The following is a 26,128-nucleotide window of genomic DNA, read 5'->3' as shown; positions in this document are numbered from 1 at the left end:
TGTCTCACAATAAGTTTTTTTGTTGTTGTTTTGTTTTTGCACCACATAGGCTTACCATTGACTTCTTCATTTTACCATCATATCATCACTTCAAAGGTGTTCCACTTTAAAGACTTTACTACTACCCAAGAAGTTAAAGTTCAAGTTGGATTGTGGGCTACTTCGCCACAAAGCAAAACCTGCATGAATGCCAGTTGCATCATCTTTTCCACCTCATGCTGAGGTTTCAGTAAAAAACAGGTCAGAGTTGAAAACAACATGCCTCTGCATGTCAGCTTTTACTCATTTGATCACTAAGTCTGAACCTTGTGTGCTGTATTTTGGCGTGAAACTAACATCTACAAGGTGTTAAGAAGGTTGCATCTGCATATACCTGGAAAACAACAGCAGAATAATAAAGGGAATTTTGATATAAAATAAAGACCAATGCAGTTTTTTTTCGTTAGGATAAGACATAACTACACAACTTAAAAGCCACCAGTGTTATTGTTGTGTCAGTCACATGAAAAGCTGATGACTATCACACACAAACTCCTAGGCAGACAGTATTTAGCGTTTAATAAACGTAGCTGCAAAACATGCAAAGAGTGATGTAATGTCGTCAGTGTTTTCATGCTGAGAAAAATATTCTGGTAAATCGATGAGGGAAACCCCGAGTTGAAGTGCGCATGCGCGGGGGCTTTTCTAAAGAAACCACTCTATATCAGTCAGTGTTGCGGCTCAGAGCGATAATATCCAAACTACACGAAAGATGAGCAGCTCAGACCCTCAATCCGTACCTCCCTTCATTGACCGCAATACTGAAAAGATGAAAGAAAGAACTCCTTTGAATCAGGTGAGAATCTTTGGAGATGTTTTATACTATAGAGTATTTAAGTTGGACGAGAGTCTGTCTGTATTATTTATCATGTCGCTATATTATGTAGCCTGTAATAGATAAAATACAGAAGGGCTTACAAGTCTCCATTTTCAAAGGTAAGAAGAAATACTTGACAACTAGTTTGGCTTAAGTATAAAACTTTAGCCTCCAACATGACACCATTTCCGCATATAGTTTTCTACTGAGCTGAAAACCCCCGCTTCACCTGCTGCCAGCCAGAGAGGACACGTGACCTGGCAAAGCAGCAGCAAAATTCCGCTTTAACCACCTGGTCTGTCACTACGGACCAGGTGGTTAAAGCTGTCTTCATCTTTAAAACAAGGCAGCAAAGAAGACTCCTTACGTCTGTTCTTACCCTCCAGGTGGTGACTTTTAAACCCTTCAGCATGCAGAGAGTCGTCCAGGTGATGCACAGAATGGCTCAGAAGAGCTACATTAGAGCCTGCCGCCTCTTCTGCCTGCCTTTAGAACCGATGTTGTGTGAAAAAGTCACATGCTGCTCAGGTAAGATCACTTTCTGTCATTTTAATTTTAGAAATATATCATATGCCTGTGATTACATCAACACTTTCCGAGACACAAATGCTGTCTTTATGACTCAAACGCTCACTTTCTCTGCACTCATAATGCCAAAAGACAGTTTATGATTAGTAAAGCTGTGACTTCTCCACTCTCACTGCCTTTACAGCTCCAAGCCATCACCCCAAGGAGGATACAAATACACAAGGTAACCTCAGCTTTTTGTATGACACTTTCTTCTTTACAATAAAATGCTATCATATTCAAATTTTTCCTCTGTTTCATTTTCCTTACATTGTGAGCAAAATGTGGCAAGTAAAGCTTTGACTCAACTTTTAATTAATTTGTGGTACAGTTTGGCACCAACTAGCTCCATGCATAGTGGTTTTACAGAAATAAAATAAACGATAGTTTGAGCTAAAGTTGTGTTAAGTAATTTTGCACACAGGGCATAAAATATGCATTTCCTTTTGTGCTTTAATTTTCCCTCTGATATTTGGCTTTTCACATATCAGCAGTTTGTGAAATAAAGCTTTACTCGGGAACTTGAAGGAAACTTTGACAATGTCACACTTTTGCTATTACGTCATTCTGGAACAATAACTTCCCATTCTCATATTCCCTTTCCCCTTTTTCTGCCTCGCCCACTCATAAACAGTTGCACTCCAGAGCCCTCCGTCCACCATTTTGATCGTCAACATCAGCAACTCCACCTTAATCGACTGTGTCATCGGAAACGAGACCTACCCGTCCACTGTGACAGAACGTCAGCCTCTGATGCAGGAATCTGAGCTGCATATGCACGGTGGGTAGCAGCCAGAACTGACTCATACAGCAATCCCTACAGTTTCAAGCTGCACTTTATGCTAAGCTGTGGTGTGTTGTGTGCATTTTTCTGCTGTGGCTGTACCAAATACAGGAGTAGTTTATCACTGAATCACAGCACTCAGGCTGCACTCATGAAAAGTACAAACCTGCTGCTGTGTTTCAGGTCATGTGAGGTGCAGCTGTGGCTGTGGACAGCAAGAGGCAGCACAGAGGACTTCCCCTCCTCCTCCACCTCCTCCACCTCCTCCTCTCTGGCCTCTCCCTCCCTCAGCAGAGCATCTGAATGTCACCGTCCACAGCTCCCACCTCAACTGCGTCATCATTGGAGACAACAACTACATGCACGCTGAGCAGAGCCAACCGTTCGACTGAAACGGAAAGGACCACAACTATGATACTTTGTCCACATGGAGCTGATGCACAGACACACACTACACTCTATCAACCCTGGAGTCTTTGGCAGGATTACACCTTAAAGTCAGTTATAGATCAGATGTTTTCAGTCCCCAGAACACTCATTCTACTACAGACCCAGTCTCCGTCTTCTTCACCTATTTTTAATTCATTTTTTACTCATTAGGACTGCTTGTCAGTTTCTTATTTGTTTAATCCTGAAATCCAAGATATTCAATTTAATGTCATAAAATGTGTCGAACAACAATTGAATTAACCACTGCTGATTAACTCTTTGTTGACATGAGTTTTTAGTCTGACAGTCTGCCTGACATCACTGTTTTTGCTCCAGTTGCTCCATCATTCCAGTGTTGTAAAAGTTCCAGTACGCACAAACAAACGTCAGCTCCTCAGAACCTTTTCCTAAAATAATTCTCTTCCCTCAGAGTGTTTCCTGTTTGGCAATGCTGGGACTTCTCCTCCTCTGTCAGATGTGGGGGCTTAAAGTTGGGGAGCAGCAAGAAATTTTTTACTCTGCTGAGTTTGTAATGACTCATCTCTGTGTAACTGAATTTCAGTGCTGATAGGGAAGATAACTTGTGAAATGTGTTTTTTTTTCAGCTCAGTGTATACTGTGTGATTGCATAGACAAACAGATGTTGTGTGTCTGTGATTGAAATCTCTATCATGTCATGATAAAGGCGTAAAATGTATGGCCTATGGTCAGTCAACAGTAGAGTACTCAGGAGTGTTCATTGCTGGAAGTCATTTTGATTTTTTTCTTATTTATGTTTGATATTGTTTAATCCTTGTCTGACCTGATGTTACCTGAAGTACATCTTCTTTAATACTGTATTGTACTGTACTGTTGATTTTTTGACTTTTGTCGTATGTTAATAATTACAAGAATCTGTTGTAAAACTTTTTAATAAAGAACAAAGAAGTGAACTTTCACTTGTATCATTAGTGTTTATTGTAATTAAATTCTGTACATTTTGCCACTATCAGGAAGCAGCACTGCAGTGCAAAGTCACTTCTTCTTTTTCTTCTTTCCTTCCTTCTTTGTCTTGCCTTTCTTGTTTTCCTCTGCTTTTTTAAAACTGCCGAGGCCTCGGCGGACCATCCAGCCTCTCCACCAGGCCTGCAGCTGCACACATCAGTTCACAAACAGATCAGTCCATTAAACAACCCAACGACATGGTGGATCTAAAAGAGTGAAAGGCATTGGTGAGGCTCATTGATCAGTGCTTTGATTGGATGTTGTTACCTTGGTAGCAGCTCTGACCTCCTCCTGCTTTTGGAGCAGTTTCTTCTGCTCCTCCCTGTCCTCCATCGCCACCTGCTCCATCTCCTTGAACTGAAATCAGCGGCTAATTAACATCCATGTAACAGTGAGCTGTTCAGCATCAGCAGCTGAGTAGTACTCACCTGCCTCTTCATCTCCATTAGTCTGTCGAAGTTCAGCGTTTTCTTGCAGCACACAGTGTTGAGCTGCTTCTCCTTCTCCTGCAGCATTCGCTTTGTACGCTGCTCCCACTCATCCAACAGCTGCTTCAGCTCCTGATCCACAATACAAGATTAGCTGTTCTACATGGTAAATATTAACACTGATAAAAAATAGTAAGACTGACAGCTTTAATGCCAGTAGTGAAAACAAAAACATCAGCTGCCAAAAGGAGCTTTTTCCTTGTGACTTTCAGTTACAGTCAGTATTCTCAAAAATCTGTGAATTTGAATAATTGCAGCAATACACTAGTTAATTAAAGAGGTTAAAACTTTCTGATTTTCATCTTCTGATCAGCAATATACAGTAAATGCTTTATTGTCACAGTCATCCACAGAGCTCTGACCTGTTGGCATATGGTCAAAGCTAATGGTAATGGTAGCCACATTAGCCATGCGATGTGCCGGCACTAAGCGTTTTCCTATTTTGTGGGGACATTTCCTCAGACGTTGGGAGTGCATGACAGCTGTTGTGCTCACTTTAGCAGCAAACATAAGAACATTTTGCCATACTTTGCTTGTGGCTGAAGTGTTTTAGAGTTAGCTGAAGCAGCTTCAGGGAGTAAATAAATCTGGCAGATCGTAAGGCTAAAAACTGAAGAAAATTCTTTCTGGCTTGTAAAGCTGGGAGGCTGTCTAGTGGTGGGTGGACTGGAACAATGCCAGAAGTAAGGATCTTCATATTTTAACAGCTTTTATTTTACAACCCAAAGTTTAGAAAACATACATAACGCAATAAAAATGGATTTTTATCATATGGGACCTTTAAATGTCAGGTAGAGTGACCTCTCATGGCACTGAGATGAAACTGAATGTACAGTTTAAACCACAGCCTCTGAGAGCACAGCACTGGGGTTTAGGTGTTGATGTGCAGCTACACTAATGACAGCCTCAGAAGCGAACCAGTGGTATAACAGTATCTGATATTTGTAGTAATGTAGCTGTACCAACCTCGTGCTGATTTTGCAGGAATTTCTCAGATTCCTGGTGAAACATAATCTCCTCCTTCAACTGTTTCTGCAGCAGCTGACAGGAAAAGGGAAAAGAAAAGACAGCATTTAACTGTGGAATCTAAAGATCTGTTACTTCTAAAAATGTAAGAACACTTGTCATGCCATGCTGAGTTGGTGGGACTAACCCTTGCTGAAGTGGACTAGATGGACAGTGGGACCCACCTCCAGCTGGTCCTCCAGCAGTTTCTCTGCCTGACACGTCTCTTTCTGTCTCAGCTGGAGCTGCAGCTCAGCAGTTCTCTCCTCAGCCTTCTTTTTGTCGGCAATCTTTGACTGCTCTTTGTGCCGTTTCTTCATGTCTCTGCAAAGGCAGTCCATGTCCTGAAGGGCAGTGAGTGCTGGTAGTAGTGGACCCCCTTATCGAACATTTTATCTTTTATGTCCTTACCTTCAGTTTGTCAGTTTTTATTTGTAACTCCTCCGGTTGTGTCTGTAGAGCCTGTACTCTATACTTCAGTTCTGTCTTTGCCTCTCTGGGAGGAGAGAAACTTACATTACTGATGTAATACAAACTAGCCCCTTTCTATCTTCCTTTCTTTTTTCTCCAATGTAACATTCCTCTGCTCAGAAAGCACACCACATATTGTCTAGCTATGCATTCTTATTAGAATTTATTAATATTCTTTAAAAATAATGCAGCTATGAACCTTCTCTTGACATCAGCCTTCTGCTTCTGCTCTTCCTCCACAGCCTGCAGCAGAGAGATGAAACTCTGCTTCTCCTCCAGCTCCAAACACAGCTTGGACATCTGTAGTGAGACGTACTGACTGCAGAGAGACACAGGAACTCAGAGAAGAAGTTGATGCGACATAGCGTTTTTCTGTCTGTTCTGGTGCTACTCACCAATCTCTTGTCAGCTTGGCCAGCCTGACCTTCTCCTACACACAGACACACATCTAAGTCAGCATATTAGTCAGTATATCATGAAAGGAAGAATAACTGTAGATTAAAAACAAACAGACAGCCACATCATCATGAGATCACAGCAGCAGACAGCTGTTGGACAGATGTTGCTCTGGGCTGGGAACATGAACAGGTGATAAACAGCGGAGTCACCTGTGCAGCTGGCTCCCTGCTGAGCTGCATCTTCAGTCTCACTATGTCCAGCTTGGATGAACAGTCCTGTAATGCAGCTGCCATTCTGAGACTCTGAGTCCTGGATAAAGACATTCTGTGGAAAACAGGAGACAAGTCTGAGCTGCTCTAAGGAGTCCATGGGCCTGGATCCAAAATTTCAGGTATCGATCGGTACCACCCGAGGTGACCAATTCTTTTTGGTATTTTTAACTTACTATATGTCTCTAGTTTGCATTTTGATATGATATCCCTTGCAGACTCACAGCTTAATATATGCTATCACTCATTTAATGGACATGCCCCATGATGAAAGACGAGGGGTCTGAGCCAAAAGTCCTATCGATGTGACGGGACGGAATTCAATAGGATTTTTCCTCATTATGAAAAAATATGAAATGCCACATGCTACACATCTTCATCTAAATAATAACTTTACAGCACAGAACAATACTGTAACAAACTTGAGTCTTAGAAAGATTTTGTTGCTATGGCAACAAGATTTTCTCTAAGCAAGATGGAACAATAGAATAGTGAAATTTTAAATTCTATTGAAGTTAAAAACCAAAGACCAACCATGTCTTGGGATGTTCGGTCAGTGTGATACAGCATATTTTAACTTCCAGGTAATCATACAAATATTTTTTAAATGGTGTCAAACCGAACTCTTATCCAGCAAAAAGGAAACACAACTGACTATTAGCTTCAAAGGAGCTAATAATTTTGAGCCTGGTAGTTTTTGGTTTTTGTTAAAAAAAAATCTTGTTTCTGTGTGCAAAGTAAAATAATGTAAGCATCCAAAATAAAACTATGATGTTTGAAAAAGCTGTGTTAAAAATTCCTTGATCTGTTTAATGGCACTTGGGAAATTTTTGAAAAAAAAAGTAAATTTAATCGGGGGGGGGGCTAATAATTTTGTCTTCAACTGTATTATATATATATATATTTTTTTAATTACTTGAATTTTCTATCACTAAACATCTTGAGGATGAAGAAAAAAAATACTACAGGTCAAATATTTATTTGGATAATTATTGAAATTGTTCCAAAGAGAGAGCTGGGGGTCAGTGGAAGACATGCTGTTGGAACTTGGAATGTGGTATATCTTACAGAATTAATATTTTCCTGCAAAAATGTCGCAGTTTTGCCGTTCAGAGTGTGGGGTGCTGGGATATGTAGTGTTTGTCTACATTCAGTCAGAAATAGGTACAACTAAAAAAAATGTAATTTTGCAACTGTGGCCTCAGAGGGTTAAATAAATTGTGCAATACAGCGGTCATGGTGAATGTGACGGTTTAACAAACAAGTGATAAACCTGCCAGTGTGGAAAGGCTGTTACATTCTAATGTACTTATATGAACCCAACGTACATTTGAGAACCACTTAGGTTTGGTCACCTGCGGTGGTTCAGATATCTGGTCCATGGACTAAAGGGTTTTGTGTCCACATGTAAAATCAATTATATGCTATTTTTCTTTAAGCTGATGTTAGCATGGTGATCTTTAATGAGCAAGATTTACAAAAAGACGTCGTGTAAACAAGAACTATTCTGTTTATCATGTATTTTTATATTATTTAACTATATATTTACAGTGGTGTCTGGTATTAGCTCATCCTTCTCGACGCTTCTTTAGGTGCTAGCTAACGTTTCTTGTCATGGAAAAACACGGTTAGTTAAACTATTTTATTAGTTATAACAAGTAAAAACAGTCACTTACTTAAATTTCCCCTGTAACTCCAACTCTCAGTGTGTGTAAATATCAGTTTATCCTGTAGAGAAATCACTTTAACTTGCTTTTAACCGCAAAGTTTACGGGTCACTATGGCAACAGGGCGCCGTTTTTTTCCCCTCATAACTTTATTGATCCAATCAAATACAGCATCAGTATTTTATTCTGTTAATAATAGAAAAAAAGAGATGGTGTGATGCTACATGGTGCGTTTTGTGCTCTTTATTTATTTTGTGTCATGTATAATGTGGCTGAGTACACCTGCAGCTGCTCTGTCTGGATGGATATGGTTATTAGTATTAAATAATAATAAGAATGTAAATGTTTAGCACCGTTCATGGAACACATGCAGCTAAAAGTGCCTTAACATTCAAAATTAAATAAAATACAAATTTGAAAGCTAAAATAATAACTGTCTTATTAAGTGGCGACAAAATAAAACAGAAAAATATTAAACAACAGATAAAACATGACATGGTGTGTGAAAACTAATACAGTGAGCATCAATTCAAAAACAACATTCTGGAAAAACAGACATGGAGAACATTACGGCATGGAATGTAGGATTAAGAAGCAATGCGTATTAAGCATACATTATGCTACAGTAAAATTTCTTACCATTTTTTTCTTTTTCTTTTTTTATCCGCACACGATTTTCCCACAGATAAGCACCAACTACAGCAATCTCTAGTCTAAAACAATATAGGAAACTTTTCATTATTTGTTATCCTTATTTTTTCAAGTACAAAGTTAAAATGCCTTTGTTAATATATTTATATGAGTGAAATAATAGTTCTTTTCCATTACTACAAGGAACGTAAAACAGTCATCGTTTAGTGTTAATGAAAGAAAAAAGACAGTTCAAGGTAGATTAAAAGTCAAGGAAATGGACTGAAAAGAATTCACTGATCCAGCCGAATTTATTTATTTATTTATTTGACAACTGAGATGTTATTATCTTTTCTAAATTAATAAAAACCTGACGCTTTGTGTTTTGTAGTGTGCTGCTCAGAACTTATATTACTATCAATCCAGACACTAAGGGGTTTTAGCTAAAAGAAAACAAACATGTTAGACAGACTATTTTGAAAATACAATGCTACAAAGTAGAAACCTAATGCAGCAAAATGAATACACCTGGTATCACTGACACACAAGTAAAAATATATGTGAACTACTTAAAGTAAACTGAATACATGTGTGATTTCAGAATACCCCAATTCCATGGACATCTTTTTAAAATTAGCTGTAAACACCAGAACTTTCTTAATTTTAGATCGAAGGGCTGTGTCTATCTGCATGTATGCATCACAGATCTACATGGGAAGGAGTTGCCAGAAGAACCGAAAAATAAGTAAGTAAGTAAGTAAAGTGTATTTATATAGCACTTTTCACAGAATTGAAATTCACAAAGTGCTTCACAAAATAAGATTGTGAGCCTTAATAAAATGGAAAAGGATACAGGAAAATCAGTGACCAACTAAAAATCATTGAAACACAGTTGCAGCAGTAATCAGAAAGTAGAGATAACAGTGTGCTACTTGCAAAAGTAAGGTTTAAAAAACAGATGGGCAAATGCTGCAGACTTCTTTAGCACAAACATGCTAACTGAAACTTTCCTAAAGAACAGAACAAGACATCTGATCAATATTGGGAGTGCATTCTTTGGTCCACTGACATCAAGATGAATACGTTTGACAGTATAGACTTAGTCCTGAGAGTGAAGCACCAAGCTGGGAGTGTAGTGATATGTGGCTGCATGAGTGTACAAGATGTCTGGGATGTGACATTTATAGGTACACTACCGTCTAAAAGCATGGGGTCACCCAGACAAATCCATGTTTTCCATGAAAACTCACACTTTTATCCATGTGCTAACATAACTGCACAAGGGTTTGCTAATCATCAATTAGCCTTTCAACACCATTAGCTAACACAATGTAGCATTAGAACACAGGAGTGATGGTTGCTGGAAATGTTTCTCTGTACCTCTATGTCGATATTCCATTAATAACCAGCTGTTCCCAGCTAGAATAGTCACTTATCACATTAACAATGTCTACACTGGATTTATCATTCATTTAATGCTATCTTCACTGAAAAAAAATGCTTTTCTTTCAAAAATAAGGACATTTCTAAGTGACCCCAAACTTTTAAAGGACAGTGTAGCACCATGTATGTGGTGGAAATACCAAAATACCAGCTGACAAGATGACTCCAATCTGCAGAAGAGGAATATTTCAGCTTGAAACTCAGTAATGAAAAGTTTGCTCAACATAGAAGCACTACAGTTACATTAAGGCGATACATTTTTGAATCATTTGACATTTAGGTGATATTGCACAGTGGTGTTTCATTTGTTTCCTGTTTGTTTTAAATACAAGACAAAGAGACAGTTTCCAGGTATTGCATTACAGTTTATTGTTGTAGTCATCATTTGTTGCACTCTCTGCCAGGAGTTACAGCTTGAAGGTAATACAGATTGAAGGTACAAGCTACACTGTAGTACATGCATGATGCTGTCTGTCACACGCCTCCCCTCCACTATGACTTGAACACACTGTACTGGGAACGTTTCCCTTCAGAGACGTGCTTCTACAGCAGTCTCACTGTCATCGTCAAGGCAACACGCACCTGATCTACAAACAAACCAGTAGAAACAAAGTATGTACAGTAACAGTAGATGACTGTTCAACGTGTGAGAATGACAATAAAAGGCAACTTTTAAGGCAGAAACATGTCAGGAGGAAGATGAGGAACGTGATGAAGAATCAAATAAACACCGAGCCGACAGTGCAGATATTAATTCCTGCCTGTGAGAATCTGAATGGCAAAGGGGAAATCATAAAGGCATTACTTTAAGACTTGCTTTATGTGTTAAACAGCAGGACAGTGTGTTATCATTTTTTGCTGTTTTTACAGTGAACTTGGATTTATCATCTGTACATGAGGCGTTTAATTATGAGTCATATTAACACAACACAAACACAACAGGAAAAGTTAACATAAAGAAAAGTGAAGGATTTAACATATGTTGATATTCATCAATGTAAAGGTACATTTTAAAAAATGCAAAAATACATGTATTTTTTATGTAAATTACTAAAAGGCAAGTTTAAAAATCCTACACGATACTGTAGGTGATAATGTTGTATTTCAGCATGAGTTAAGCAGGTTAAGCAATGTGCTTTAAAGGCCCTAAAACTAAATTTCCTCAAAAACCCTCTAAGTATGAGCAACCTGCTTCTGTATCAACTCCATTAAAGTGTTAGTTCTTTCATATGAGGATGTTTTCTTTGTGCTTTTGAGAGGTTAGCTCATAGAAGTACTGCACTGATTGTACACAGAAAATCTTCACAACCACTGAGAACAGTCGTGTCATAAAATCTGGGTTGTTTCATACTAAGATTGAGACTCAGATGAGTTTACTACAGAAAAGCTGTGTTACAGCATGCACATTTACCAGTCAGGGAGGGTTAAACTAAAGACAGATACACTTATGTAGGATTTAAAGGACAATATATCAGCAATATCTCTTTTGTGGTGGTAATTTGTCCATTTTTAAAAAAAACTTTTAGAAGTACAATACTAAATCACTGGAGCAGCAGAATGCCATGAGTCAAATCCAATCAAACCACATCTACACAGTTCTAATGAAGTATATTAACTAAGTTTATGAGTATTAAATAGCAAGAATGCTGTGAAGAGGGGGTTTAATGAGTAGGTGTTGGCCAATTTTGTTGTAAGATCACTTCAAATGTCCATCAAGGGGAAAAATTGTGAGTAACAAGAATAAAGGTATCATTTGGCACTGTCATTTGGTGATTTCAAATCAAACGTGGAGAGCATTCCTCATGAAAAACAAACATGCTTTGAAGAGTGCTGACAGCATCAGAGAGGAGAAATCCAAACTAAAAAGAGCAGGTGACATTTTATCGAACAATCATTTACTGTACACACGTATGTAAAAAACTAAATTATAACCCATACAAAACGTACAGTTTAGTATTCTGTATTTTCACTCTCAGTTTACAACATGACCTCTCTTCCGCATTGTGCTTTGAGTCGAACCATACTGCCGAGCTATCAGAGGGGAGGGAAGTCAGTCGGCTTTGAGTTCTGCTGCTCTGTTCAGTCAAATGTCTGTGACCAGGGATTAAAGGATCTTCGTTGATATTCTTCAATGATATTGTAAAACAGCAAAAAGACTGGTGGATCTACAGTATGCTGTTCTCTGGAGGAGCTTTACACGACGATCAGGACACAGCAACAAAAACCACCATCAGCCATTCTGTTTTCTCTGACTCAAGTACTGACGACACCAAGATCAAACCCAGTGCTGAGTTTTTAGAATTGTGCAGCTGCAGCTGGAAGCAGCCAGACAGAGAGATACAGAGTTTTAGATTTCTTTGATTGTTCGTTCGGAGGGCCGGTAATCCTCCCTTCCTTTAGGGGAGGACAGGTAGAAGGACTGCGTCTTGCGTTTTAAGCGAGCCCTCTTGGTGGCCAGTGACAGGCTGTGCTTGCTGGAGGCGATAATGTCAGAGATGAACTTCTTGCAGTCCACACACACCTCCATGGAGGCCCAGTCCTCCGTCATCTCGGGGGGAAGCTCCAGCTCTTCGTGAGACTTTAGAGAGCCGTGCTTCGAAAACCTACATGGAGGAGAAACAAGGAAAACTGGGTTTAAACAGGATCAGAACCTAGTATCGTTTTAATGTATTGACAATTTACATTATTGTTCTAATTTATGAATTCTATGGATTATTGAAAGGGTCAGTTCACCCAAAAGTGCAAAGACTGAAAATGCAGTTTTCCATCATGTAAAAGTTCAACAGTAACTTATTTGTTTAGAATGTACATAAAAGGAATAGAAAAGAAAAGCTCTCAAAGCGTAGTACTCCGCCAAGGTAGTTCATTCCCCCATATGGCATTGTCAGAAATGCAGCATTTTTTTGTATATATCCATACCTCACTTATCTACATATGACCAGCTTACTGATGCTTTGGATGCTCACTAATGTCATTTCTGTTGACCAGTGAGTGCCACATGTTTTAATTTCTTTCTTTATGGGATATTCTCTAAATTATTACATACAATCATGTAGATGTCGACCTCTGTTCACTCCGTCTCATTTATGGTTACACCGACTTTAAACTTTTCCATTTGTCTGTGTGATAAAGTATAATCAAATTTAGATATAAATCGTTGCTTTCCCTGGGGTTCTGGGTCTGATGAATATTTACAGAACATGCCTTGATTCTACTTTGCACATGCTTATGTTGCTGTGATCTTGACCCCCTCTACCTCTTCTGTCCCTCTCAACCCGCCAGCCAGCAGCAGATGGGTTCCCCCACATAAAAGACCGGGTTCTGCTCAAGGTTTCTTCCCATTAAAAGGGAGTTTTTCCCGCCATTGTTGCCTTAGGGATTCTCTGGAGGTTCAGGCATATGGGTTCTGTAAAGAGTCCTGAGACAATTTGACCTGTAATTGGTGCTATATAAATAAAATTGAATTGAACTGAATGATCAGAATCATGGCAACATAGAATGTGGTCATTTAATATCAATGTACCCACAAACAAAATGACCTTGCGCTGAGCACAGGTGTGTGTAATGCATGTGGACTCGGAAACACCCACACAATTTAATCAATTGTTCCTCGTATCATTTCCAACTGATAAGTCCCAGTAAGTCTGTAGTGGTGGATTTATAGTAGGATCACAATCACATGATCGTCAGCAGTCAGCTGATGTAGTGTTCACTTGTTGTCATGGTTACAGTGACGCTATCTCGCAATGATACAGAAATCTTTAACAAATCCGTGGATCCAGACTATAAGCCGCATCACTGCCAAAATCTAATCACTTGGTCCTTGTGTCATTTCTGATCTTCCCTGAAAATTCCATCCAAATATGTTAGTTCATTTTTGAGTAATGTTGCTGACAGACAGACAGACAGACACCGATCGTCACGTAACTCCACCGAGGCTCCACCTCCTTGGCAGAGTAAAAATGTGCAATGAATGCTCTGTGATTTTAGAGAGTACATGATGTGGTGGTAAAAGTATGACTAAATGAATTCATATGTAACTATAATTGTTACATCATTTTCTAGTTTTCTTGTTGCTCATATGATGAGGAGACGGGTGTGTTTTGGTTAAATGGTAAATCAGTGTGTACAATTAGTCACCTACTTGCAAGTCTAGTAGTCTTATTTTTATCCACTAGATGTCAGTGATTGACAGTCCAAAGAAGCAAACTGGAGGTATCATGTGATCGAAGGCAGTAAAAACAATAAGTGAAGCCTTTGTTCTGTGTTTTGTGTGTATGCTTCAGTATTGCAGTCTATGATGAGGAGCACATGCTGTTAGTGATTTTCATCTCCTGGAGTTTAGTACTGCAGCATTTGGGGTAAGTTTCGTTTGATATTTGTGCCTTTGTTTCTCAAATGTCTGCATGTTCAGTCAAAATGAGGATGAACACACCCCTGTCAGAGTGGATAACGCTGTTTGTTGCTCTTACTTGGACATGGTCTTCTGGATGCTGTGGCGCTGCGGGCTACTGGAGGATTTATCTGATTTAGCAGCTGCTGCCCCTGCTGCTGCTCCGGAAGCTTTAGCAGCTCCTTTAGATGCTGCTTTAGTTGCTCCTTTCAGAGTGGGGGGAGCAGCGGGCCCTTCCACTGCTGATGGCCCCGGCCCCTCAGCCACACAGAGTCCTTGTCCCACAGCAGCCATGGCAGTTATTCTCTGCCTGGGGAGAGTGTTAGTCGAGCCAATAGAGTAGATGGGCAAACTGGAATAAGGTTTGGAGGGCAGCCGCATCTGGTAGAGATGGAAGGCATGAATGTTAATACTGAGGAACAATACTGAGGAAAATGATGGTATTATGACAACTTCTGTTCGTACATAATAACTCAAGAGCAATTTTGACCATAACGATTTAAAATCTTGCATCTGGAAACATGGTAATGATACTAACCAGGAGAGATATCTTAAGGTTTTAAAAAATTGTTAGAGATTTGAACGGAGGAAATAACCCAGAAGTCTATGACCACCATTCGCATCAGCAAAACTATTATATGGGTCAATATATAATTGAGGGACTTTTTAAGTCCATGGGATATATCTTGCATACATTTTTATTAAAAGTAAAAAAACTGATGTTTTTATGTTCATTATGATCATGTCTTTACAAATTCCACAATTATTTATTATGGAAAAAATCACTTAATAAAAAATGACTGGATATCACTAAAATGTCAACAAAATAACTGTCCAAATTTAATAACAACCACCTTCTAATGAGCTAAACAATAATAAAATGAGCTGATTCAGAAATAGCTTTGATTGTGTTCTTTTTATTAAGTTGAGATAATCATGGCAGATATTTCTTTTCTGGCAATATATCAGATTTTATATGGAAAATAACAAATGGTATGTGTGCCTGAGAAATCACTTTCAACTAGGTTACCCATTACAAAAACACCTCTCAAGGAAGTGTGTTGATTCCAGATCACATGACCTGCTCCACATGATGTCATTTCCTCCTGAAGAAATGACTGGCCAGACTCCACAGCTTTCTGACTTATTTAATATAAAGTAGTCAACAGGTTTACTACAATATCTTTATAAATAACTTTCAATTTCTATTTTACTCAACTGTATATATAATATTTAGAAGAATATTTGTCTAAGAATACCACGTAGTGTTTGGTTAGAATAAAAGAAATGTTGATTTTTGGCCTGAAAACAGCAAAAATGTCAACTATGATACCTGTCAACTATGTTAGAAAAAGTTCCACAATTATATATTGAACCATATTTCAACCTTGCTTCCAAAAAGAGAAGTAATACTCTTTGAATGGGACCACACTGTTTTTATGAGACTAGATATAAAGCAGCAGCACGGGCAGCTGATTGGCTGATGGATGTGTCCTCCATGACTTACCTTTTTGCAGCACTGTGAACACACAGGCCTACAAACAGAAGATTGGGAGAGGAAACAGAGGAAGACATTAGTAAAAGCAGCTACATTTTCCAAAATACAGAGTAATATTCCATGAAAAGAAGACAGATAGTCCTCTGAGATGTTTTACTTTTTGCAGAACTGGCAGATGTAGGACCAGGTGAAAAAGGAAAATCTTTTGGTTCGACAACAGAAGCAAAGCTGCAATAAAAAAAAAAAAAGAAACACGACATCAGAATAAAAATGAACTCCTGCAAACACATGTAGGCATCAAAAATCCTCAGGAGAAAGATAGATTTACTCTTTTTGTAACGGTGTAATCGACTCAGCCTTACTCATTCATAAACGGTGTCAAAAAAGCAGTTTTATACTGTACACGATACAAGTGATGTGTGTAAAGAAAAAAATGTGTTACCTTTCCCTTCTTCATAGCGGTGTAGACGTCTTTGTACTGCTGGAACTTCTCCAGCTCTGCCTTCACCAGCACCTGTCTGATGTGCATCACCTCCTCCACCGTCAGAGACAGACACTCCACAGGGAAACAGAACTCCTCCTGCCATAATAAACACACACCACACACACATGGACACACACGCACGCACGCACGCACGCACGCACGCACGCACGCACGCACACACACACACACACACAGTGGTGAGGGATCGTGGCAGGTTCAACACACAGGACTCAGTGCCTGGTTCAGTGCCCAGACAGGCCTCCCTGTGCACTCAGAGCAGCGTGAGTGTGTCCAGGCTGCATTATAAAGCTGTCCTCATTGTTCAGTGAAGAAACAGGCAGATCAGAGAGTGCTCATGATGTGGAAACAACAGGAGAGAACACTGGAATCCTGCAGCCGTGCTTCACAAACTGTGTAATGATTGTCTTAAAGAGCAGCTGAGTAATGAACTCTTGGTTTTGTTTATTTCATGTTTCTGTAACAACTTACATTCATGTGTATCGCCTCATAATTTTGCTGTTATCTCATGTGGTACATCATCTTACATTCTTTTTTTTCCAGGGCAAATTCTGAGAAACACATGCTGCTTAAAAATGTTTTTTAAAAACTTGTACTACAGAGGGACAAAACTAAATGAGGTCAAATCGTTGAAAATTTTGGTTTATTTTTTTCTGACAAAATAACCGTGACGATGTTATCAAATTGTCTGTGAAGATTCTCAGTCATCCAGGTCATGGTAATGTTATTAAATTGTTTTATGGACACGTATTTATCAGGCAGTGAGGCGCCACTGAAGGATGCTGTTGGTTGTTGTGGAATATGTTAAACATACACTACCGTAAAAATTGCTTTTCTTTCATAAATAAGGACATTTCTAATTGACCCCAAACTTCCGAACAGAGTGCAGGTTTGTACTTTGCTTGCTGTTCCTATGAGGCTGATGCCTGACTGCCTCTCAGGCTAGTAAGACACAATCCTAAAAAGACTCAAGACTAGTTTGGAATTTGTTACATACCATTTGATTTCCTCCATCTATCATCACATCTCACTGCTTGTTTCAGGTGTGGGAGGTGAACACCAAAATAAAGATGCTGCTTATCTGCCTTTCAGAAGGCAGCTCAACTCACACCTCCTCAGCTGGAGTGAGTTATAGTTGACACATTTAACAGCAGTAAAAGCACAGTGGTTGTGATGTTCTAAAATGTCACTAAAACTAATCATGAAAGACTGTAACCTACAGGCATCCCAAGATCATGAGCCAGGATGAAAAATATGCAAAGAGCCTGACAGAGCAGCAGCAGGAGGCTCCTCCTCTGGCACCTCCTTCAACACCCCAGCAGCCATTTCACTGAGCTGAAACAAAAGCAGTTCAGGACCCGGTCTCTGCTGCTCCATCAGAAACAACACGGTCCTATCTATTCAGGAAAAGGTTAGACAGAGTTACACAAAAGATGCCCTGATGGAGAGACTCAACTGCTTCGTAGCCGCGGTGCTAAACACCATTGCTGACAACTGAAAACGAGGCCATGATCAAGTCTGAAGTTGGAATACAGGGCTTTTTTTTTGGTCTACAAAGACAAACTACTGCTGCTCCTACCTGAGGACAGACCTTAGTTAGATTTTTGCTTCATAATTTTCCCCTGTTACTCATTATATTAATAGATTCATTGTTTAATTGCACCAGGTCTGCATGAGTTTCACTTATTGTTCATAAATGAAACATAAATTAAGACACAATCAAGCAGGAGGAGCACTTTAGCTACAGTTACGGTACAGTGTCAGTCTGGTCCTTACAAATTCATGACTTATAATTGATCTTATTGTCAGTGTCAGGATCCCTGCCTCAGCCTCTTATTTCCTGCAGTCTCTGCTCCTGCTTTCCCTCTCGCCCTGTCTTAGTAGCTGCTGCCTAATCAGCAGCAAGTGCACTCACCAGTCAACACTCCTCTCGATAAAACTTCAGCTCAGACTTCATTCTCTGCCAGATTGTCAACTTCTACACACCCCTTGACTGGCCCCCTGCTTTGTTCCTGCATTCCTCTGGATCTTTCACTCACTCCAGCTCTGGTTCACCTACCTGCCTCAACATTTCATGCACTCACTATTTGCTGCCACATGGACTCCTGCCTGTCCCTTCCCAACCCCTTCCTTGTCTGTAGTGTGTATTTTTCAGTATTTGGTTTGCTGTTCAGTTAATTCTTGTGTCTCCTTGTTAGTATATTCCCTGTAATTTACTTACCCAAGTCATTCTTGCTTATGATGAACTTTGCCTTGTGTCCTAGCTTCTCCATTTATTGTTTGAACCCAATAATCTATACTTTGTCATTATTTATTATTTGTGTCTTAGTTAGTTGTGTTTAGGGCCTTTGTATACTGTAGGTGTTTCGTGTCCAGCCACTGCTCCTTATTTAGTTTTCTTCTCCTCACCTACTTCCCTGAGTTACTTTGTGTCCTTATGTCTGCATCCTTTTACATTGTTTGTTTTTGTGAATGAATACTGCTGCATCAAAACTCTGGTCTTCTTACCTTCAAAGTTTAGTGTCTGTGCTTGGGTCCAAACCTGAACCGTGACAGTCGGAGGTATAAAAAATGTGCTTAAAGAATTAAAGAACATTTAATCTATTACCAAGTTATTCTTGTAAAACCAGTCAAAAAACACCAGAAAATACAGAATGGACACTGGATTTCTGAGGTGTATGTTATTGCTAGTTGAGGGTTTCAAAAGTACAGTAATGATAAATTGTGCTTTGAAAGTAAAACTTTGAATGTGAAACTTATGTAAACATGTTTAGCATTTCTGTACTTCAACTTCTGACTCATTTAAAAGTCAACAGATACACTGCTAGCTAGATGTAGCAGTTTAGCTCTATTTCATATTAGCTATTAACTGCACGCAAATGGGTTTTTAAAGTTTTCCTGCTTCTACATTTCTGCTGCCTTTAGTCACACGGGTGTTTTATAGTTTTATATCGCAGGTAACTCATTATTCAGAATGAATTCAGCTCATTCTGAGTGGAAAAAGCTTGTGTTGCATTGTGTCCTTGGCAGGTGTGTCAAAGTTTGACAAGCTAAACAAAAGTTTGTCTAGAAAACTGTTTTTCTCCAATGCTGAAGACTTCCGGTGAACTTTGGAGCAGTCTGATTATTTTGAAATAATTACAGTAACATAATTCGATCAAAAGAAAGTTGGGAAGAAGGAAGTAGACAACAGGCCTTTTAACAGGCGTTCATCATGAGTCACTGACTGCTGTAGTGCGAGTTAATGCCTTGTGAGTCCTGCTGATCTTGTGACTCTTTACGGCTACAGTACACTGCTTTGTGAGCAAACACAAGGATCGGAAACATCAGACAACTTTAAACTGAATTTTCTGTCTTCGAAAACACATGAAAAAAAGATCTTAGTGTTTTGAACTGATGAAAATCATAGACCAAGAAATCGAAGTCTGGTGTTCCCCGTCACTACTTCCTGTCATTTTCTGTCTTCTCTGTCCCAACAAGCTTAATAAAGGCAGAAAAATCATGAACAAAAATAATGCGCAGAGGTCAAATTATAACAAATCAGACAATGAATTCAAATAAATGTAATAGTCAATGCAATGCAAGGGCTAATTAAATTAGAGCAGGTTAAGATGGAGTTTAGTCACAGCTATCTACGTGTATGAGTGTTAAACTGTTATCCACAGCAATACAGCAATGAAACTAATAAGAGCCACTAGCTGGTTACATATTTGTCCTCAGTCTCTCATGGCAGCAGCCTGCCCTAATAAGAAGTACCTCTAGTGCAGCATTAAGGGAGGATGGGCAGCTACAGTTATTATACCAGGACTGACTGAGGGGTGACTGGCAAACCTTGGCTGACTGTCTCCATCTCATATAAATGCCTCTGCACAGAGCAAAGACTGCCTTCACCATCCCCAACACAAACGCCTCAACAGGGTGGCAGCTCCGCAAAGGCTGGAGAGTGGAGGGAGAGGGGCGGAGGAGGAAGAAGGGAATCCTGGAGTGAATTGAGGCTATCATCCCAACCTGAACGAGAGAGGGTGGAGGTGTGTGTTGGAGAGAGGAAGAACAGAACGAGGGACGAGATCCAAGGGAAGAGCCATGGAATGCAAACAAAAGGCTAAGACAGACGGCAGTGTGTGTTTAGTTTCAATCCCTCCTCGCATCATTTTCTGTACAGATGTAGCTCTTCTTATCTCGTCATGTTCTCCAGTTCTGTGTCTGTATATTAAGCTACTGGACCACAGTGACCAAATCAGAGTTTCCCAGCTTACACTGCCCACAGAAAAACACTGACGCATGTAATTTGCTTTAAAACTAATGCATTATGAGATTTGTTCAGATTGCAGTCCAAACTTGTATTTTTTTTCCTGGTACATTTCCTGGGGCTTAAGGATACACGAAAATGTCCCTCACCAGAGACTTGGAGTTCTGTTTGGAGGGTGGTAGAAACTGTCGGACGTTGGTAGGTGTTTCTTTCTCGATGGAGTGTCTCCTCTGAGGGGTCTGACGCCTCTCTGGCTGAGGTGTAGAGGAAATGGGCAGGAACATGGGTGGAGCTGGTGTTCAAATATGGAGGATAAAAGAGAATAAAAAGACAGATTAACTGATTAATTCAGGGCTCAAGAACTAATGATCATAAACAGCCACAAAAAGAAAAGAGTCAGGAGAACAGGCAGAGAGATTAAAACTCATCGATCACTGTCAGTCAAAGGTTTAGTTAGAGGAGGGAAGTGAGCTGTGGCAAAGGTGCAGAAATATTTCCTGACTCACTTTTCTTCCCCAGCACAGACTCTGGGGATGTATCATCCATCACAGACGTCGCCACACTGGAGCTGCTGGCTGATGTGCGCCCGACAATCTCATCCTGAATGCAGGGAATATAGAAGCACATCAGTCACTATTTACTGAGTACATGACAGATAGAATTTCTAAAAAAACAATCCAGACACACACTTACATCAGAGTCGGAGCTGTCCAGCTCAGCGAGGCTGGGAGCCTTCAGAAGTCTCTTCCTCTGAGGTACCGACTGAGATCCAGATGGTTCCACTCTGGGAGAAGCTGATCCGTTGATCAGAGACAGAGTGCTGGACGCCCTCCTGCCCATGTACGGACTAAACTCATCTGCACAGAGCCGCATATGAGCCCATCATTCAGACATAAGGAGGAAAAAACTATTGGGATGAATCCCAAAACACTTCCTCTTGCAATTCCTTGCATCCTCGTTGAGTTATATTTTATTATCTCAAACAGACATGTTGGAATCACAGGGGAGGTAAAGTGAAAGGATGCAATGAATGCACAGACTTGAGCTCCATCTGGAGGTGAAAAAGGTCAGGAAGCGGAGCTGAGTTGGTCTGAGGGGAGGTAAAGGAGCAGGCCGGTGTTACACGCAGATCATGGATGACTCTTTTATGAAATATTTAAATATTTTGGCCCTGAATCCAAATGTCCCACTTCACTAAAAAGGTAACTCTGTCACAATGTCTATGACAACTAACCATAACTAAGCTGCCTGATTCCAGCTGTAATTTGTGGGAGGGAAGGAGTAGGTAAAGCAAAAAGACAACCTGAAAAGAGGATTTGAAAGGAGGGAGGGATTGTGAGAAGAGGGAAGAAGCAAATGCTGCAGGAGACAGCTGATAGGATCTATGGGAATCGTGAAACTTCTCTCTATTCTCTTTCCAGTGTCTTGTCTGTGGGAAAAACATCCACATGAGCTCATCGTCTCAACAGGAGCTCTGTTCCTACTGCTGAAACAGAACTAACTGAGATTCCTCAGAGAACACATCACCAGGCATTCATTTAACCATTCAGCCATCACTCTAGCCTTGTTTTACTCAGTTTCACATATTCTACTAGAGGAGGTATTAGTTTACAGCCAGGGAGGGAGACAGACAAGGCCAGTAGGTTAAAGGCATCAAGGCCTTCCAGTCCACAGCATTGCTCATACGTTACCTATTCCTGTACGGAACAAATCCTGTGGCATACTGCGAGTTTTGCCAAAACCTAAAAGGGGACACTTCCTTCATTAGGATGGCTACATGGAGATTCCCCCACTTTGTAAGCCTGCAGTTTATATCTACATATTCAGTGTTGGTTGTAGCAGTAAAGACATTATTGTGTGGCTGAATAATTTAATAATAATTTACTTCTTATCCTCCTTGAACCTGTTGTTCATTTATCCTATATTTTTACAGTGCTTTTTAACTGGTGTTGAGCTCACCTTCAGATACAGGAGGGTTCATGAGCATATAAATAGCCTGAGTGTGTGTTCTTACACTGTTTGTGTTCAAACAACTTTATTAAAATTCTACTTGTTGCTGCGCTGCATTCTGTTGCTGGCAGAAAAGGTTTCTTCTTCTAGATTTCTTTGTGTGCAGTGTGACTGTTGAATGTCAGCTCTACAAAGAAGATGTCACTGATTTCTAAATTCTGAAGGAGCTGCTGTCAAAACCTGATACAAAGTATTCAGATTTTATTGGATTTCAGAGAAATAGTTTTACTGCAAAACGTTCCTATTCATTCTCTTAGCGGTGAGACGAGATGATCGATATTGCTCTCACATCTGTCAAGTTTGAAAGTGGAACCAGGAGGTGATTAGCTTAGCTTCAGTATAAACATTACACTGCAAAAACTCAAAATCTTACCAAGTCTATTTGTCTTATTTTTAGTCAAAATGTCTCATCCCACTTGATTTAAGATAAATTCACTTAACAAGTGACATTTCAGCAAGATTGAGGGACTTGTTTTAAGACATTGCATCTTAAATATCTTGTTAAGTCAAACAATCTTGAAATTATCTTGTTTTGAGTTGTATTTTACAAAAAAACTCAAAATAAGCTTAATATATCTCAAATTAGGAGGTTACATGAAAGCAAAAATCAATTTTTGAGTGAAAAATTACAATTTTTTTTTAGCATGTCTGGCTTATGTTAAGACACCTAAGCTTGACAATCCTGGTAAAACAGAGCTTAAAATAAGTTTCCCAGCTAATTTTAAGATCTCAAGATTCTAAATATCATATCTTATTTCAAGAAATCTTACCAAGCCATTGTCGCTTGTTCTATTGACAGATTTTTTCACTTATTTCAAGGTAAAAGTTCCCTGAAATAAATGTTTTGTCTTGTTTTGAGAGGGGCATTTTTTTTCCAGTGTAAAAACAGGTAGAGACATCTAGCCTGGTTCTGTCTAAATTGTAAAAACCCACCTATCAACACTACTAAGGCTATGTAATTTTTAGAAATGACAGCCGGGAGTAGTGATGTGCCGGAGACTGATCATTACGTTGAAATACGAAGCAAACAAGTCACATCGAACATTTCTGTTATTGTATGAATTAAACAAACAAGAAAGCCTTTAGACCTTTAGAGCTGCTCTTTGGATTCTTAAACTTTGAAGCGAGTCTGGGAAGCTTGTTTTCTCCAATTTCCAGTTTTGTTAAGCTAAGTTAATCACCTCCTGAATGTGGCTTTAAACTCAACACAAGTACAAAGTGGTATTCATTGTCTAGTCTACTTCTCAACAATTAAAACAAAAAAGCCAGAATGTCAAACTATTTTTTGAAAGGTTTTGATGCAATTTAGTTGGAGTCAAAGGAGCGATATTTCTCCTTTAAACTGATTAAGTATTCTAAATGTACAAACAAGACACAGCACCATTTGAATTTGGCTGGTGAAGACACCGCCACATGGCAAAACTGCACCAGATGTACATAACAGATTACCAAGACAATGCTGTTTTCAGTCTTCTGAAATGTTTCTCTGTTTGAAACAGGATTTTGTGGTTGCTGATTAAAATCTTAGTCGTGTTAGTGAAAATGTACCATCTCCACATAAAGTAGAAAGCAATCAAACTGCTCACATCGTATGGGAATGATCCATCGGAGGGGCAAGTTTGTACACACACATAAATACAAATTATCAGACAGCATGAATGAAGGGAGTAAAGCTTGTGGTGTGATGAGAGACACTGGCTTCAGTAGGAGGGATAGTGGAACACAGCATAAGCAGTGTTTCTTTGCCACTTCAATAAAAATCGCATCATTTTATTTAATGCTAATCACATGCTAGTGTCGGTAAAGAAGGCTGTAGCTCATCATGATGGACTGTGCAGCATTTTGAACCTGCACACTGATTCACCTGCACCCCGATTCAATTCTGCAAAGTCACTGTGGCACAGGAAAGACTCTTTTGTGTGGAGTCGATGATTCTTGGCGGCACTGAGGTGGCAGTTACTCTTTTAGCTGCTTCTGTTCATCGCTTGATTAGATGGCTGGCAGCACACTTATATTTAAGATTCACATTACAGGAGATTACATACTTAGCAAAGGTGACGCTTTTCTTAAGTGTTTAGAGATCAGAAGCAACAAGGAACATTTTTGTTATGTAAGATAGAAATACATAACATTGATTATATGAACTGTCCTCTGAAAACTGCAGTTTGTTCTACCAGTCAGTAGGAAAAGAAAGATTTGTGTTTTACTGAGGAGACAGTTATGTAATTTTGCAACACCTTCTTCAGATCTATGTAAACTGCACTCAACAGTAAACAATACTGAAAAAATAAAAGATAAACAATGTACAGAACATTCAGCTGGATAATGTTACACCATTTAAACTGTTCCTGGTCATTACTTCAGTATCTAAACACTTCAAGAGCAGTAAAACTATTTAAGGTCTCAATCTGGCTATGAAGCAATGTGATCTGTTCCAACAAGCCACAGAGAGCTGAGTTTCATTTCTCCCTTCAGGACAGCCAGATGCTAATGGGAAGTCAGGATTCCCTCTTGTGACAAACACCAGCGAGTAGACTACATTCGATGAACCTTACCCCGGTTACTATAAAAATAAGCATCAGCTCTGCCTCTGTTGGTCTGTAAAATATAAAATGAAGACTATTGCTTATTCTTTCAAAAAACAAATCAACAGCGATGCATTTTTATTAAAAAAAAAAAAAAAAAGTCAACATCTTGCATACTGTCACAGGATTTAATTGCTGTTTTAAAGTTAGATTTGGCATTTAAAGATTTACATACAAATTGCCTTTATATGAGACACAAAAAGCATAGAGCCATAAAAAAGGAGAAGAAACACAAATCTGGATTTTTCTGCATGAAATACTCATCTCATTGGTCTAACAAACACTGGTGCAGCTTCACACTTAAACTGCACTTAGACAGAACTGACTCTGTGGATCTGTCTGCTCTTACAAGACAACTGGATTTATTTTCAGTCAGAACTGACAGGAGGAACAACTCCAGCAGCCTTTTCAGTGCATGCAGAAGTCAACTTATAACTGCACAAGGATCTGAACAAAAATATTTACGCAAAAACAATAGATGTACTTTAGCCTGCTGTTTTCAAACAGTTGTTTTTGGATTCACCACCATTGTTCTTTTTTTTTTAAATTTACATGTCTTTTTGAGTTGTATCTGTTGAGAATGACCAAAGCAAATGGAAGCTAAACTTGAAAAAATGTGACTCTATTAAACACTTTAAAACAGACAGAATCACATTTAGCACCAGTCTTGTGATTGCAGTTTGTTTTTGAAGGCCTGTTGCTGCTAGAAAAACACTGAAGCTAGAATGCAGGGGTCAAAAATCCAAAACAAATGAGCTGAAAGACACTAAAACGTCAGATTGTCCATGTGTTTGTCACTACAGGTGACACTTTTCATACCACACCTGTTCAGCTGAACCACTGATAACATAAAAAAGTTGAATCATAGAGCTTTAATCAACCTAAACTAGAGAAGTAAA

General features: G+C 39.3%; 3 protein-coding genes across 9 annotated transcripts in view; 1 reads left to right on the top strand and 2 right to left on the bottom strand.

The window, feature by feature from the left end:
- The first annotated feature begins 683 nt into the window (after positions 1–683).
- Positions 684–3,574, top strand: LOC111569412 (uncharacterized). Its single transcript, XM_023271503.3, has 5 exons — positions 684–835; positions 1,243–1,384; positions 1,569–1,607; positions 2,058–2,204; positions 2,391–3,574. The coding sequence occupies exons 1-5, from the start codon at positions 752–754 to the stop codon at positions 2,597–2,599; spliced, it is 621 nt and encodes a 206-aa protein (XP_023127271.1). The 5' UTR covers positions 684–751; the 3' UTR covers positions 2,600–3,574.
- iqcg (IQ motif containing G) lies at positions 3,570–8,056 on the bottom strand. 2 transcript variants are annotated; one of them, XM_023271501.3, is made up of 10 exons: positions 7,929–8,056; positions 6,193–6,307; positions 5,980–6,014; positions 5,784–5,903; positions 5,525–5,609; positions 5,299–5,457; positions 5,075–5,149; positions 4,049–4,180; positions 3,888–3,977; positions 3,570–3,767 (listed from the first exon to the last, which is right to left on the bottom strand). In XM_023271501.3, exons 2-10 carry the CDS (start codon positions 6,304–6,306, stop codon positions 3,651–3,653), a joined length of 927 nt encoding a protein of 308 aa, XP_023127269.1. In that variant the 5' UTR covers position 6,307; positions 7,929–8,056; the 3' UTR covers positions 3,570–3,650. The 2 variants fall into 2 exon arrangements, with proteins under 2 accessions (XP_023127269.1, XP_023127270.1); XM_023271502.3 differs by having other exon boundaries at positions 3,689–3,826; positions 3,906–3,977.
- A 2,280-nt stretch (positions 8,057–10,336) lies between these two features.
- The window catches only part of spire1b (spire-type actin nucleation factor 1b), a 52,951-nt gene continuing 37,159 nt past the window's right edge, over positions 10,337–26,128 (bottom strand). For 2 of the 6 annotated variants that reach the window (XM_055013731.1, XM_055013732.1), the window contains 9 exons: positions 21,328–21,491; positions 21,141–21,234; positions 20,784–20,926; positions 20,217–20,393; positions 16,326–16,463; positions 16,041–16,111; positions 15,893–15,920; positions 14,465–14,766; positions 10,337–12,595 (listed from right to left, as the gene is read on the bottom strand). In XM_055013731.1, coding sequence (XP_054869706.1) covers positions 12,340–12,595; positions 14,465–14,766; positions 15,893–15,920; positions 16,041–16,111; positions 16,326–16,463; positions 20,217–20,393; positions 20,784–20,926; positions 21,141–21,234; positions 21,328–21,491 — 1,373 coding nt within the window. In that variant the 3' untranslated portion in view covers positions 10,337–12,339. Of the gene's footprint in view, positions 12,596–14,464; positions 14,767–15,892; positions 15,921–16,040; positions 16,112–16,325; positions 16,464–20,216; positions 20,394–20,783; positions 20,927–21,140; positions 21,235–21,327; positions 21,492–22,325; positions 22,377–26,128 lie in introns of all 6 variants that reach the window. The other 4 variants (XM_023271463.3, XM_023271464.3, XM_055013730.1 and 1 more) reach the window with 3 other exon arrangements.

This window comes from Amphiprion ocellaris, chromosome 9, assembly GCF_022539595.1.
Source record: "Amphiprion ocellaris isolate individual 3 ecotype Okinawa chromosome 9, ASM2253959v1, whole genome shotgun sequence".
NCBI classification, from domain to species: Eukaryota; Metazoa; Chordata; class Actinopteri; family Pomacentridae; genus Amphiprion; species Amphiprion ocellaris.
The sequence above is the reverse complement of the archived record's forward strand: the minus strand, read 5'-3'. Positions and strand labels throughout refer to the sequence as shown.